We start from the raw sequence: 15,498 nt of genomic DNA on the forward strand, positions 1-15,498 counted from the left end.
CTATTCACATGACACTGACAAGGGATGTAACTAACACACAGACACAGATGCTTATGATTCAGTGAGGGATTATGACTTGTGTTGTCATTAAAGCAGATTGAACCTATTGTGCTTTACTTCCAACACCATTATATTCGCTCTTTGTGCATAAATTAATGTTCAGTTTTGTGATTAGTTGTTGAGATTTCGCACTCAGGCAAACAAGCCACATAGTACCTTTTTTATACCTGCTTTACTTCAAAACTTAAAATCATTAAGTCTTGCCAATTAAAAAACAGAAAAGCAATATATATATATATATATATTTACAAAAAAGAGTGGGGTTTAAGGAGATTTCCAAAGGCAGGGAGAGAGGTAGCAAGGTGGAGTGTTTCAGGAGGGAGTTTGAGAAATAAGAGCCAAGATGGAAGCAAAATACTGCAGATGCTGGAAATCTGAAACAAAAATAGAAAGTGCTGGAAATACTCAGCAGGTCAGGCAGCATCTGTGAAGAGAGAAGCAGGGATAATGTTTCAGGTCTGTGCCCTTTCACCAGGTTCTGATGAAAGGTCACAGACCTGAAATGTTTGATGTTGGAGCAAAACAAGGGGGCGACTGGGAAGGATGCAGAGCAAGTCAGCAAAGACCAGAGACTGGGATGCAAGGATGGAGAACGTATATTAACCATTTTACATCACAGGGTTTTGAAGTTATACTCTGCCAGAGTGGCAATGGACACAATTGCCCTTGGTGCACCCAGCCTGCTAGAGGGAGAGGGATGGCTGAAGTTCCTATTCCTAATCACTATCTACTGACACTATGCAGAATTGCATAGACAAGTGAGAATAAGAGCAGGTTCGTCTCTGATAATAGTGGAATATCCAACACTTTCTGTACTGATCTAGAACTGATTACTAATAGGACCTGATCACTAACAGAACCATATCTCAGCACATACCTTCAGAAAGGGATAAATGTAATAACTAATGAGAAAAACATTTTGAATACTCAGAAACTGAATGCATTGCCTGCTTATCTAATCTGAAGTGAATTATGGTGTTTCCAATTTAAATTAGGATAAAAATACTGAAAATTTAAAGGCTGGAGAAAAACAAATGTTTTTTTTAAACTACTGATGTCCTTTCCAACTATTAAAATCTCAATACTGCATTTCAGGAACACACACAATTGCCATGAACTCTTTTTCAAAGGGATTAAAATTCCTATTGGCCAGGAGACCAATAAATCAGCACAAAGCAATGTAACCATAATTGACATACATCAGCAGCACTTCTTGTCAAGTGCAAAAGTGCATGCTATTTTAAGGAGAAGAGGTACATAAATGTTTAAATTCCACTGATCCGAGTTGCTGCAAGCTATACAGTCTGTTGTGGTCGCACATAATTAATCCACCAGCTACTGCACACGGAGGGAATACATTTTTCAAAATTGCAACTTTTTAAGCCAGTCAGGTACTTTAGTGTCAAAAAAGCCAAGACAGATTATACTCGTGGAAGATCAATTTATGCTCACCGTTCTTACCTCTGCGGTATGAACAATGTCCCGATCTACTACTTCTGCATCGACGGCCATAAGGATTCGCAGATAGAGATCGACTCCTCGGGGATTAAGGCCAACGACTGAGAGAAGGTCAAAGAAGAACTTGGGCCACTTGGTAAGATACTCAGCTAAAAAAAGCATAGCAAAGACTTGGGCCGCTTTGTTGCGAATAAAAGTCTTCTCTGGGTGTGGACTCACCATCTATGGAGGATAAAAGATAAATGCAAAGGATTCAATATTTAAGACGATACTCAGCACCTGCCTCCCACAGCAACAACAGCTTGTGACAACAGTTTGACGAGAAAGTCAAAAAGCCATTTTGGTTGGAGTGAATAATTATGAGGTGGCAATTTAGTAAAGAAAATAACAGAACCAATTTTAAACAATCTTAACCGATGCAGATCTTTCCACCTTGTATCTTGATATCAGAATGACAATGCAGGAGGCCATTCTGCCCATCATGCCTGTGCCAGTTCTTTGAAAGCCATCCACTTAGTCCCACTCCCCTGCTCTTTCCCCATACAATAAAGTTAACTATTCAAAGGTTACTTGCGAGAACCGCAGTCAATTTTGAAAATCTATGCATTCCCAGTCATGTGAACAGTTTCAGCATTTTGTTTTAGTGTAATAAATTATAGACAGGGCAGTCACACAACTCACTTGAGCCTGAAGCCAGGTCATCATGGTTTGCCTAATGAGTTGATGTTGTGCTCCAGTCAGAACAGCATACCTGCAACATTAAAAAAAATCAATCACTTTCTCTATACAACATTCACAAGACATGACTGAAAACAATAACAAAATAAGCAACTGTACTTTAAATATAACCATAGTGTCACAGTATCCATCGTACACTGAAATCTGTAAGACCATACACCTGAGTCAACCATTTACATGTGGATTATTATGAGAGAAAAATTTTCATTTATATAGCACCTTTCCCAACCACAGGGCATCCCAAAGTACTTCTGAAGTGTAGTCACTGTTACAATATGGGAAATGCAGCAGGCAATTTGCGCACAGCAAACTCCCACAAGGTGGGGGGGGGGGGGGGGGGGGGAACGGGGACGCTCGGTTTAACGGCTCGTCCTAAAGGTAGCACTTTCAAAAGGGCAGCATTCCCTCACTCTGTCAGTCTTCAATTTTGTGCTCAAGCCTCTGCAGCAGGACTTGAACCCACATGCTTTTGACTGAGAGATAATAATGCTAGCAACTGAACCACAGCTGACAATCTATTAGGATCAACTACAAGGACACACCATAGGATACATACAGCAGAGCTCACCACAACCAATTTCAACTGTCAACTTTATAAACGTAAAGCTCCCATTAAATGCAAGTAACTATAGTGTCACTGCTGCTGGTGACCTTGTGTCTCACTGGGAGAGCAAATGAAGACTTGTAGCTGAAAGCTCACCTCCAAATACATAAGGTATGCTTATGCTTTAAAGTATCTTTTTTTTTTAAATAGTATTTTGGTTATGCAAGGTTGGTTGCAGTAAGCAATGACCTTCATGTTCACACTTGAGATTTCCTCTTCCATCTTTATGCCCTCAGCAGAAAGTCCATCTGTTCCTAGGGCCATGCTAATCGCATAATCCCCAAAATCAGCTTAAAATGAGTCATGTAATAATGCTTGGACATAAAAGTGGTGGGCCAAACATTCAAAAAGTCAAAAGGGAAAAAGAAAAAAAATCAACAGGGTTGGTTAGTAATTGGGTTGCTGCCATTTAAATATTTCTATGCTCACCGTGCACCATGATTCGTTACTCAAAAATCAAATCTTTGGGTTCAAATTTAGAATTGTAATTGTGCTCAAAATGCAAGGGGATCAGAGCACAGCCATTCGGCCCATTGTGCCTTTGCCAACTGTGAAAGAGCTATCTTTAGACCCACTACCCTGCCCTTTCCCCATATTCCTGCATATTTTTTCCTTTTTCAAGTATACTTCCAATTCCCTTTTCAAAGTTACCATTGAATCTGCTTCCACCACCTTTACAGGCAACGCATTTCAGACCGTAACTCGCTGAGTAAAAAAAAAAACTTCACTTCGCGCTCCCTTGCCCTGGGCATTTTATTTTAACTGTGTCCTCTAGTTACTGACCCTCCTTTCAGTGGAAACAGTTTCTTCCTATCAAAGCTTTCAAAACTCCTCAGTCGGACAAATTTTCCAATCAAGAGAAGGTAACACAATTCCAGTGGTGGCAGTGTAGTGTCTCCACGAGTGAGAGACAGTAATTTCAACATGCTCCATCATAAACATGAATATAGGAATTTATAATTCCTAACCGGGTGCTCCGGTTTCCTCCCACAGCCAAAGACTTGCAGCTTGATAGGTAAGTTGGCCATTATAAATTGCCCCGAGTATAGGTAGGTGGTACAGGAAGTGAGGGAAGGTGGGGATGTGGTAGGAATATGGGATTAATGTAGGATTAGTATAAATGTGTGGTTTATGGTCAGCACAGACTCGGCGGGCCGAAGGGCCTGTGTTAGTGCTGTATCTCCAAATAAAATTAAAATAAATAATGGAGAAAAGGTTGGCAGGAAATGCATGCAGACACAAAGTTTTGCAGATTCGTAGATTGAAACAATGCAAAACATTGCATCAGTGACAAAGCAAAAAAAAACTGAGACATTGATGAGAACTGCTACAAAAAGTAATGCTGATGGATGTTTTCCAATTTTGTGTGTTACTTCCATCCTGAACACATTTCGTCTCGTTGAGCCCCTTCACTCAAGTGTAATATCGAGGAGGATCAGGCAATTTCAGTATCACTGACAGCTGCCATACATCGCTGCTAAAACCAGCATGTTCAGTACACAGAGATTGAAACCATCCATGTAGCAATTAATAACTAGGGAATATTGATATTTGTATAGGCATTAGCAACCTTATCAATATATTGATGCTTTCTCAATGAACTCTAAACTAGAATCAATTTATACACACAACATCCACAAACACGTTAATTGAATTAGTTCACCACCACCTTCTCAAGGGCAATTAGGGATGGGCAATAAATGCTAGCCTAGCCAGCGACACCCACATCCCATGAAATTTTTTTAAAAACGTAACTGAGTATTTCATTGTATTCAAGTAGTAGGCATTAACTGGGGATTAACTTGTGCTCCTTTATACAGCAGACAAACTGTGGTTGTTGGGGTTGGAGATGCATCACCGTAAATAAAAACATATAAAGCATGTAAAGATTGGGCTCCAGTTCTATCCTTCATTGTTTGGCTTTCCAGAATAGAGCACAAGAGACAGGCGCGCGCACACACAGGATTACATAGGATATACAACACAGAAACAGGCCATTCAGCCCAACCAGTCCATGCCGGCATTTATGTTCCACTCGAGCCTCCTCCCATCTTTCCTCATCTAAATCTCTCTATTCCCTTCTCCCTCATATGGTTGTCTAGCTTCCCCTTAAATGCATCGCTACTATGCGCTTCAGCCACTCCCCGTGGTAGTGAGTTCCACATTCTCACCACTCTATGGGTAAAGAAGTTTCTTATAAATCCCCTATTGGATTTCTTGGTGACTGATGGCCTCTTGTTATGCTCTTCCTCACAAGTGGAAACATTCTTTCTGTATCCATTCTATAAAAACTTTCACTAATTTTAAAGACCTCTATTAGGTCACCCCGAGGCCTTTTTTTTCCTGGAGAAAAGAAATCTAGCCTGTCAATCCTTTCCTGATATGTATACCCACACATTCCTGGTATCATCCCTGTAAATATTCTGCGCACACTCTCGAGTGCTTCCATATCCTTTTCATAATACGGCGACCAGAACTGCCTGTAGTCCTCTTAAGTGTGGTCCAATCAAGGAGCAATACCGGTTTAGCATAACTTCCCTACTTTTCAATTCTATCTCTCTAGAAATTAAGCCGAGTGCTTGGTTTGCTTTTTTTAAATGGTCTGGCTAACCTGTGGTGCAACCTTTGTGATTGGTGTATTTGTATTCTGAGTTCCCTTTGTTCCTCTACCCCACCGCCTAGATTTTCACCTTCCAAGTAATAAATAACCTCCCTATTCTTCCTACAAAAATGTACTACTTTGCATTTATCTGTGTTGAACTTGATTTGGCAATTATTTGCTCATTCTACAAGCTTAACATCCTCCTGTAATTTGTTGCATACCTCTTCAGTATTGACTAGCCACCACCCTCCCCCCAAAATTTGGTGTCATCCACAAATTTAGAAATTGTTTTTGATTCCAAAGTCCAAATCGTTAATGTAAATTGTGAACAGCAGTGGTCCCAGTGCAGATTCTTGTGGAACACCACTTCCCACCTTCTGCCTCTCTGAATAACTAACCTTTACTCCCACTCTCTGCTTTGCCTTGAAGCCAGCTAGCAATCCATACTCCCACTTGTCTCGACTCCGCATTCTCTGACCTTATTCACTAGTCTATGACGGGGCACCTTATCGAAGGCCTTTTGAAAATCCAGATAAATTACATCTACTGCATTACCATTGTCTATTCTGTTACCTCCTCAAAGAATTCAATAAGGTTGGTCAAGCAAGATTTTCCCTTTTGAAATCCACGCTGACAATTCACTATATTTTTTATTTTCTACATGTTCTTCTATTCTCTCCTTTAGTAGGGATTTCATTATTTTTCCTACCACCAATGTTAAACTGACTGGTCTACAATTCCCTGGGAATGTTCTGTCCCCCTTCTTAAAAATAGGAATTACATTAGCTATCCGCCAGTTCTATGGCACTACACCTTTTTCTAATGAATTAGTAAATATGTGTAGCAATGCCTCTGCTATCTCTTCCCTAGATTCTTTTAAAATGTGGGGATGCAATCCATCCGGACCAGGGGCTTTATCCTCTTTGAGGTTGATTAATACATCCCCCTTTTAAAAAAAATTAAATGCACTCAACTCATTACTCAGCTCATCATTCAATGTCATGTCTACCTGTTCTATCTCCCTGGAAAACACACCCACTCCAAGATCCACAGACACACCCATCCACAGACATTATATAGAGGGTACGGCATACTCCTACCTGAATTTAATTTGATGTTCCAATACTTGAATACAGAAAAACTTTACATGGTCATCACTGTGGGCAAGAAAAACAACTGTAGTTGGTTTGTCTGTTCTTGTTGCGATATAACATTACCCATATATTCAGAAATTCTATGACCTCCTTCGTGTCCTACCCCATTTACCAGAAATACAACATTTAAGTTTTTCAACAAAATCTCATTTGTGCTAAAATGGAAAGCAAATTGCCTACCTGTATATTCCCTGTGCTAAAGCTTCCGCACACACTTGCCATGCGTCCTGGGAAACCTTCAGCTGTTCAAAATATGCCAATGCCTGGAGAATGGATTCAAGGAAAAATACAGAGTTTAATATTTTCATCCTGGATTACACTCAGAGACCCTTGGCCTTTCTCTTCCCTAATTTGCTTCTCTTTTTAAAATGCTGACCTTTCCTGGTTACAGATGCACAGGCTCACCCACACATTCAAGTGACACAGGAAACACAGCTTAATCATGGGTGGTACAAAGGCCAGCTACAGTGCCCCAATCGTGCCCAGTCTGAGATTAGCTAATCCAGCACACACAAATAATCACACCTGGGACCTTCTAGTCCACATGACTTAGAACAAAATCAAACATTGCCTTCAGGTCATTGGGAAGCTCAGATGCTAATTTCAAAGGTTAGCAAAGATGTTCTGGGATTCCATGGAGCAAGGACACAGTTTCCTATATGCTACACTTCTCGCCTCAGATTTGCTGTAATCAGAGCATAAGGAATCACAGCATGCTTACGCCTTCCAGAGACTTTGTGCAATCTGCCTTAAAATGTAAAATATCTGGGTTCCTGAGCTTTATAAATGGAGGCATAGAGTACAAAAGCCAGAAGTTATGCTAAACCTTTAGAAAACACTAGTTCAGCCCCAGCTACATCCAATTCTGGGCTCTGCACTTTAGGAACAATGTCAAGGCCTTGGAGAGGAGACAGAAGAAATTTACAAGAATGGTTCAAGGGATGAGGGAATACAGATAAATGGACTGACTGGAGAAGCTGAGGCTGTTCTTCTCAGAGCAAAGAAAGCCAAGAGGAGATTTGATAGTTATTGAAAATTACAGAGGGTTTGGATAAAGTGTACATAAAGAGAAACCATTTCCAATGGTTGGAAGGCTGATAAACAGAGGGTACAAATTTAAAGTGATTGGCAAAAGAACCAGAGGCGACATGAGGAAAACTTTTTTTTTTAAAACAAAAAAAAAGTGGTTAGGATTTGGAATGCACTGCGTGATAGGGCGATGGATACAGATTCAATAGCAGTTTTCAAAAGGGAATTGGCTAAATACTTGCGAGAAAAAATTGCAAGAATATTGGGGGAAAGGGGGGGGGTGTCAGGGAGAGAAGAGCTGGGGAACGGGGCTGACTGGATTGTACTTCCAAACAGCCAGGTCAGACAAGGCGGTCCAAATGGCTTCCTTTCTGCTGCACTATTCTGTAATTCTTTGAAATTGATTCTACTTCACCAATTTAACACATAGTAAAAGTCATGCACAAATATTCCCTGAAGGTCATCACACGGTCCTGCTATTCTCCAGGGACAGCAACTATGAAGCATAGGAATAGCAAGTCTTCTGGATTATTTCTACTCTTTATACGGAGCCTTTTACCTTTCAATCCATTCATGGATATTTGTTTAGTTCATTCAAAAAGGAATTAGACAGTTATATGAAAAGGAAGAATGTGCAGGGTTATGGGGAGAAGGCATGGGAATGGAACTGAGGGAATTTGCTCTTTCAGAGAGCTGATGCTGACATGATGGGCCGAATGGCCTGCTTCTGCACTGTAACAATTCTGTGATTCAGTTGCTTTTTGAGGGGTTAAATGATCACAGGATCAAGTGTGTTTGCTCAGAAGGTTTTCTACATTTCCATGAGTCTGAGAAATGAGTCTTCTTGTCGCTTGGAAGGCTCAATAAGCTTGTTCACCATGAAAACAAGCTCAGTTTTGCAACACTTTTCCCTAACAATTTAGAAGCCCATGTTCTGGAACCACTCCTGTCCCTAGAGAATTCCTTGACCTCCTCCCCCACCCCGCCCCCATCAAAGTTTTGATGCCTTTGTGAAGGTACCAAGAATGGACAGTACCTGCAAGATTATACTCCAGTGTGAGTCACTGCGCTCAAGAGCACAAACAATTTTATTTTATTTTCAATAGGGAAAGGTCATAGCAATTTTCCTCCATCAGAAGCTAAATTGAAAACCTATATTTGTCTTCAAGCTTTACTTTCTATAGACTGTAACATAAGACAATTGAAAATAGTGATAATTGGCTCTAGATCAATACCTTGAGAATAATAAATCAATAACAGGTTATAATGCCAATAGTTAATAACTAACATCGTTCTTGGTTCCTCATTAATCAGGTGTTACCTTAATGTAATAAAATATTTTGTTAACTAAAACATACCTTTAACTGAAATTCTTTCCTATCACACAATACGGAATTGGCTGAGTGACAGGAAACAAAGCGTAGTGGTTAATGGATGTTTTTTGGCTGGAGGAAGGTTTGTAGTGGAGTTCCCCAGAGATGTGTGTTGGGACCCTAGCTTTTCTTAATATATATTCATGACCTAGACCTTGATGTACAGGGCACAATTTCAAAATCTGCAGATACAAAACTTGGAAGCATTGTGAACTGTGAGGAGGACAGTGTAGAACTGCAAAAGGACATAGACAAGTTGGTGGAATGGACAGATAAATGGAACATGAAGTTCAATGCAGAGAAATGTGAAGTGATTCATTTTGGTAGTAAAAACATGGAGCACCAATATAAAATAAAGGGTACAATTCTAAAGGGGGTGCAGGAGTAGAGGGACCAGGGTGTATATGTGCATAAGTTATTGAAAGTGGCAGGACAGGTTGAGAAGGCAGTTAATAAAGATGACAGCACCCTGGGCTTTATTAATAGAAGCATAGAGTACAAGGGAAAGGAAGTTATGTTTAACTTATATAAGACACTAGTTCAGCCTTAGCTGGAGTATTGCATCCAATTCTGGGTGCTGCACTTTAGGAAAGAAGCGAGGGCATTGGAGAGAGTACAGAAGAGATTCACGAGAATGGTTCCAGGGACGAGTAGCTTCAGTTATGAAAATAGATTGGAGAAGTTAGGACTGTTTTCCTTGGAGAAGCGAAGGCTGAGATATTCAAAATCATGAGGGATCTGGACAGAGTACATAGAGAGAAACTGTTCCCACTCGTGAAAGGATCGCGAACATGGCACTAAGTGAATTGCTCTTTCGGAGAGCCGATGCAGACACGATGGGCTGAATGGCGGCCTCCTGTGCTGTAACAATTCTGTGACTCAGCTAGCTGGTACAAATATTGCTCTGCTGTCAGCCAGCTGATCGGAAAAGAAGGATTTGCATTTAAATTGCACTTTGCCACGTAATTCCGGATGGCCCAAAGCAGTGCACAGTAACAACATTTTGAAGTGTAGTCACTGTCACAATGTAGGAAAATGCAGCAGACATTTTGCATACAGGAGGGTCCCACAGCCAACAATGAAACAAATTAGTTCATTTATTTGTGGCGATGTTGGCTGAGGGAAGAATGACCAGCAGGACATTAGGCGAACTTCCCTTCTTTAAATAGCACCTTTGGTGTCCTTTACATCTACCTGAACTATCCAAAGTGGCAGACAGAGCCTAGGTTTAACATCTCCACCAAAGCACGGCATCTATTGCAATCCACTACTCAGTCACTAGCAGACTAAAGTGTCAGTGTAGCATACGTGCTCAAGTTTTAGAGTATGGCTTGAACAACTTGAATTTATTTTGGTACCCTTAACATGGTGGAATGCCCCAAAGTGCTTCACAGGAGCATAACCAAATCAAATTGGACAGCAAGCTATATCAGGAGATATTTGCACAGGTGAAAGAAGTAGGCTAAAAGAAATAAAATCAGAAAGTGTGCGAAATGCACACCAGGTCTGGCAGCAGCTGTGGAGAGAGAAACAGAGTTAACGTTTCAGCTCTATGACCTTTCATCAGAACTGGCAAAGGTTAGAGATGACCAGCAGGACATGAAGCAATTGAAGGGGGGGGGGGGGGGGGGGGGAGAACATAAGGGAAGGTCTGTGATAGGGCGGAGGGCAGGAGAGATTAAATGACAAAGATGTAATGGAACAAAAGGTAAAGAGAGTGGTAACAGCCATAGTAAAATACAAGCATTTTGGACAGTGTTAATGGCAAAATAATGAACAGCTTTGTCCAAAGGCAAAAACATGAAAAACGAGTTTAAGACTGGTATAGTTTTTTAAAAATCAAAATGGCGGTCATGATCTGAAGTTGTTGAACTCAATGTTGAGTCCAGAGAGTTGTAGAGTGCCTAATCGGAAGATGAGGTGCTGTTCCTCAAGCTTGTATTGAGCTTCACTGGAACACTGCGGCAGGCCAAGAACGGAAATGTGGGCGCGAGAGCAGGGTGGTGAATTAAAAGGGCAAGCAACTGGAAGCTCAGGGTCATGCTTTCGAACTGAGCACAGGTATTCCACAAAGCAATCACCCAATCTGCATTTGATCTCCCCAATGTAGAGGGGACTGCACTGTGCGTAGAGAATACGCTGCGCTGTTACACCCTCCTGCGATTGCATGGGAAGGGGATGAGGTGTCAGGGATGATAGAAGTGCAGACCAGGGTGTCGCACAGAGAACGGTTCCTTTGGAATGCTGACTGGGAGGGGACGGAAATGGCAGAGGATGATCCTTTGGATGTGGAGGCTGGCGGGGTGGAAAATGAGGACAAGGGGAACCCTGTTGCGGTTCTGGGAGGGAGGGGATGGGGTGAGGGCAGAAGTGCAGGAAATGGGTCAGACATGGTTGAGGTCCTGTCAACCATGGTGCGGGGAAATCCTCGGTTGAGGAAAAAGGAAGACACGTTCGAAGTGCTGTTGTGGAAGGTTGCATCATCAAAACAGATGTGACAGAGAAGGAGAAATTGGGAGAATGGAATGGAGTCCTTACAAGAAGCAGTTTGTGAGGACGTGTAGTTGAGGTAACTGTGGGAGTCAGTGGACATATAATGAATAATAGTAGACAGCCTATCCCTAGAGATGGAGACAGAGAAGTCGAGGAAGGGAAGTGTCGGAGATTGACCATGTGAAGGAGAGAGAAGGGTGGAAATTGGAAGCGAAGTTGATGAAGTTTTCCAGTTCGAGGTGAGAGCAGGAAACGGCACAAATACGGTCCTGCATGATGTCACCACAGATCACATCTTCCCCTCTCCTGTCAGCATTTTGAAGGGATTGTTCCCTCTGGAACACACTGGTCCACTCCTCCAACACCCTCACACCTCGTCCCCTTCCCACAGCACCTTCCCATGCAATCGCAGGAGATGTAACTGCTGCCCTTTTACCTCCTCTCTCCTCACCATCCAAGTCCCAAAACACTCCTTCCAGGTGAAGCAGCAATTTACTTGTATGTCTTTCAATTTAGTATACTGTATTTGCTGCTCACAATGCAGTCTCCTCTACATTGGGGAGACCAAACGTAGATTGGGTGACTGCTTTATAGAACACCTCCACTCAGTCTGCAAGCGTGACCCTGAGCTTCCAGTTATTTGCCATTTTAATTCACCACCCTGCTCTCATGACAACATTTCAGTCCTCTACCTGCTGCATGTGCCAGTGAAGCTGAACGTAAACTGAATAGCACCTCATTTGATTAGGCTCTGATTTTTTGCTTTCAGACAGAGCTGTTCATTATTCTGCCATTAACACTCTCTCTGTATAAATGCTTTGTCTTTTACTGTGGCTATTAGAACTCCCTTTGCCTTTTGTTCCATGACATCTTTGTCATTTAATCTCTCTTGATCTCCACCCTATCACCATCCTTCCCTTTTGTGCTTCTTCTCCCCTTTCACTTGCTCAAAGCCTATTAGACTTACAACCTTTGCTAGGTCTGATGAACGGTCACAGATCTGAAACATTAACTGTTTCTCTCTCTCTCAGATGCTGCCAAACCTGTGTATTTCTAGTACTTTTTTCCAGCACCCGCAGTTTTCTGCTTTTATCTTAAGTTTTAAGAAGCCTCTTAAAAGGAGCAGAGAGAAGTAGAGAGTTTAGGAAGGAATTCCGGAGCTTAGGGCATCAGCAGCTGAAAACACAGCCACCAATGGTGCGGTGAAAATCTGGAATGGGCAAGACGCCAGAATTAGAGGAGCACTAAAATGCTGCCAGACCTGCTGAGTGAATCCAGCATTTCTTGTATTTGTCAGTTCCGAAGAAGGGTCACTGACCCGAAACGTTAACTCTGCTTCTCTTTCCACAGATGCTGCCAGACCTGCTGAGTGAATCCAGCATTTCTTGTATTTGTCAGTTCCGAAGAAGGGTCACTGACCCGAAACGTTAACTCTGCTTCTCTTTCCACAGATGCTGCCAGACCTGCTGAGTGAATCCAGCATTTCTTGTTTTTGTTTGTGACTAAAATCTGAGGGTTGTAAGGTTGAAGCAGGATACGGTGATAAGGAGCGAGGCCATGGAAGATTTGAAAACAAGGCTGAACATTTTAAAACTGAAGCGTTGTTGGACTGGGATCTAGTGTAGTTCAGCAAGCGTAGGCGTTAATGGCTGAACCGGACTTAACGCGAATTAGAATACAGGCAACAGAGTTTTGGATGACGTAAAGGTGGGAATTTGGCCAGGAAAGCATTGGAACATCTGGAGGTTAACAAAGGCAGGGATGAGTATTTCAGCAGTCAAGCTGAAGCTAGGGCGAAGATGTGCAATGTTGCAGAGATGGTTACCAGGACTGGCTCGTTCCATTTGATATCTTTACTTTCCTGTAGAACACCACCACTCTTCCCAATGGGCTGTCAAGGCTGGAGAGAGCATCTATACAAGCCAGTGCCGCACCACTTTATTAGCTTAGCAGCATTTAAGTCAGAACATCCTGTGCATTTCAAACTTAGAACAAGGGAAAGCAGCCGATCTAATTCTTGCATATATAATCAAACAGGAGAAACACTCAAATCCTCCAATTTGATTATGAAAAATATATATAGCCATTCAAACTGCAGTGTCTGGGTAAAAACTAGGAACTGTGCACTTTAACAGGTCACAAGGTTTAGGTCTAGTAAGAGCTAAAATTTTCATGGATGTTTTATTTTTCATGAAGTTTCTAAAATTAGCACACAACCCAAACTCCAGATATAGATCACATTAAAAAAAATACACATCTAACATTCAGTAATAATTATTTATATACATAGAACAGCAACTATGGTCAACTGGTGACCCATTTGTGTCAAATTTATATTGTGCTCATCTAAAGACATTTCTGATAAAATATTAAAGTCACTCTGGGTAGAACAAAACTATATTATTGATCATCGAATATTTTAATTCGACTTGCTTAACTCACCCTCTGTCTGAAACTAGCATCTGCATTTGGGTTCAAACCCAAAAGTGCTTGTTCATCCATTGTTGCCGATTACCTATTCTTGACTGTAGGTTTGCTCTCTTTGCAATTACAGACTATAGGCATCTGTCAAGAACAAAAACAGCACAGGAGGCATTCAAACATACCAGTAACACTAAACTCAGCAGTACTAAAATGGTGCTATTGTCCTACAAATTATACCTATTTGACCAATGGTGCCAACACATCAGACGACAGTAAATTCTGCCACTAGCTAAAAACTGTCAGTTTCTGTGGCTTTCCGAGAACAGGATGTTACTTTTGTGCTGCCTGATGTAATAGTTAGACTTCCTGAGCCAAATGTACCTTCAGCATCTTTCAAGTGAAGGCACAGGCAAAGAAATCAACTTTAAAAGTAGTAGTGAGACCTCCTTAATGCTCTTTCCACCAGACTAGGAAAAGGCTGGGAGGGGTGAGGCGGGGAAAGGAGAATATTTCTCCTTTATCCAGGAAAAGGGGCCGCACGTAATAAAGCCACAGTGATAATGACAATGGAATATAATTTTCAAAGCATTAGGTTTGGTTTTAATAACGTTTCAATAATTTAAAGGATGCAAGAGAGTAAATGGAAGATCAGATATTAATGGCAGTGAGTGAGTCTCACACGCCTCCCTGCTACCTCAGCTTGTGTGTGGAGAAACAATTACTTTATATGCACGTGGGGTGGGGGGGGATGGAGGCGAGGGGTGGGGGGGGGAGATAGAGGCGAGGGGTGGGGGGGGGATATGGAGGCGAGGGGTGGGGGGGGATATGGAGGCGAGGGGTGGGGGGGGATATGGAGGCGAGGGGTGGGGGGGGATATGGAGGCGAGGGGTGGGGGGGGGATATGGAGGCGAGGGGTGGGGGGGGATATGGAGGCGAGGGGTGGGGGGGGATATGGAGGCGAGGGGTGGGGGGGGGATATGGAGGCGAGGGGTGGGGGGGGATATGGAGGCGAGGGGTGGGGGAGGATATGGAGGCGAGGGGTGGGGGAGGATATGGAGGCGAGGGGTGGGGGGGGATATGGAGGCGAGGGGTGGGGGGGGGATATGGAGGCGAGGGGTGGGGGGGATATGGAGGCGAGGGGTGGGGGGGATATGGAGGCGAGGGGTGGGGGGGATATGGAGGCGAGGGGTGGGGGGGGATATGGAGGCGAGGGGTGGGGGGGGGGAGATGGAGGCGAGGGGTGGGGGGGGGGAGATGGAGGCGAGGGGTGGGGGGGGGAGATGGAGGCGAGGGGTGGGGGGGGGGAGATGGAGGCAAGGGGTGGGGGGGGGGGGAGATGGAGGCGAGGGTTGGGGGGGGAGATGGAGGCGAGGGGTGGGGGGGAGATGGAGGCGAGGGGTGGGGGGGGGGGAGATGGAGGCGAGGGGTGGGGGGGGGGAGATGGAGGCGAGGGGTGGGGGGGGGGAGATGGAGGCGAGGGGTGGGGGGGGGGGAGATGGAGGCGAGAGGTGGGGGGGGAGATGGAGGCGAGGGGTGGGGGGGGTGGGGGGGAGATGGAGGCGA

At 43.3% G+C, this 15,498-nt stretch overlaps 1 protein-coding gene across 3 annotated transcripts in view; it reads right to left on the bottom strand.

Annotated features, from left to right (window-relative positions):
• The window catches only part of xpot (exportin, tRNA (nuclear export receptor for tRNAs)), a 52,607-nt gene that overhangs the window by 36,630 nt on the left and 479 nt on the right, over positions 1-15,498 (bottom strand). The window contains exons 1-6 of one of the 3 annotated variants that reach the window (XM_068050337.1): positions 14,173-14,668; positions 13,954-14,076; positions 6,797-6,879; positions 6,563-6,619; positions 2,200-2,269; positions 1,513-1,740 (exon numbers count right to left, since the gene is read on the bottom strand). In XM_068050337.1, the coding sequence (XP_067906438.1) occupies positions 1,513-1,740; positions 2,200-2,269; positions 6,563-6,619; positions 6,797-6,879; positions 13,954-14,013 (498 nt within the window). In that variant the 5' untranslated portion in view covers positions 14,014-14,076; positions 14,173-14,668. Of the gene's footprint in view, positions 1-1,512; positions 1,741-2,199; positions 2,270-6,562; positions 6,620-6,796; positions 6,880-13,953; positions 14,077-14,172; positions 14,669-15,498 lie in introns of those variants that run through there. The other 2 variants (XM_068050338.1, XM_068050336.1) reach the window with 2 other exon arrangements.

The sequence above is a fragment of the Heterodontus francisci genome, chromosome 18 (genome assembly GCF_036365525.1).
Source record: "Heterodontus francisci isolate sHetFra1 chromosome 18, sHetFra1.hap1, whole genome shotgun sequence".
Taxonomy (NCBI): Eukaryota; Metazoa; Chordata; class Chondrichthyes; order Heterodontiformes; family Heterodontidae; genus Heterodontus; species Heterodontus francisci.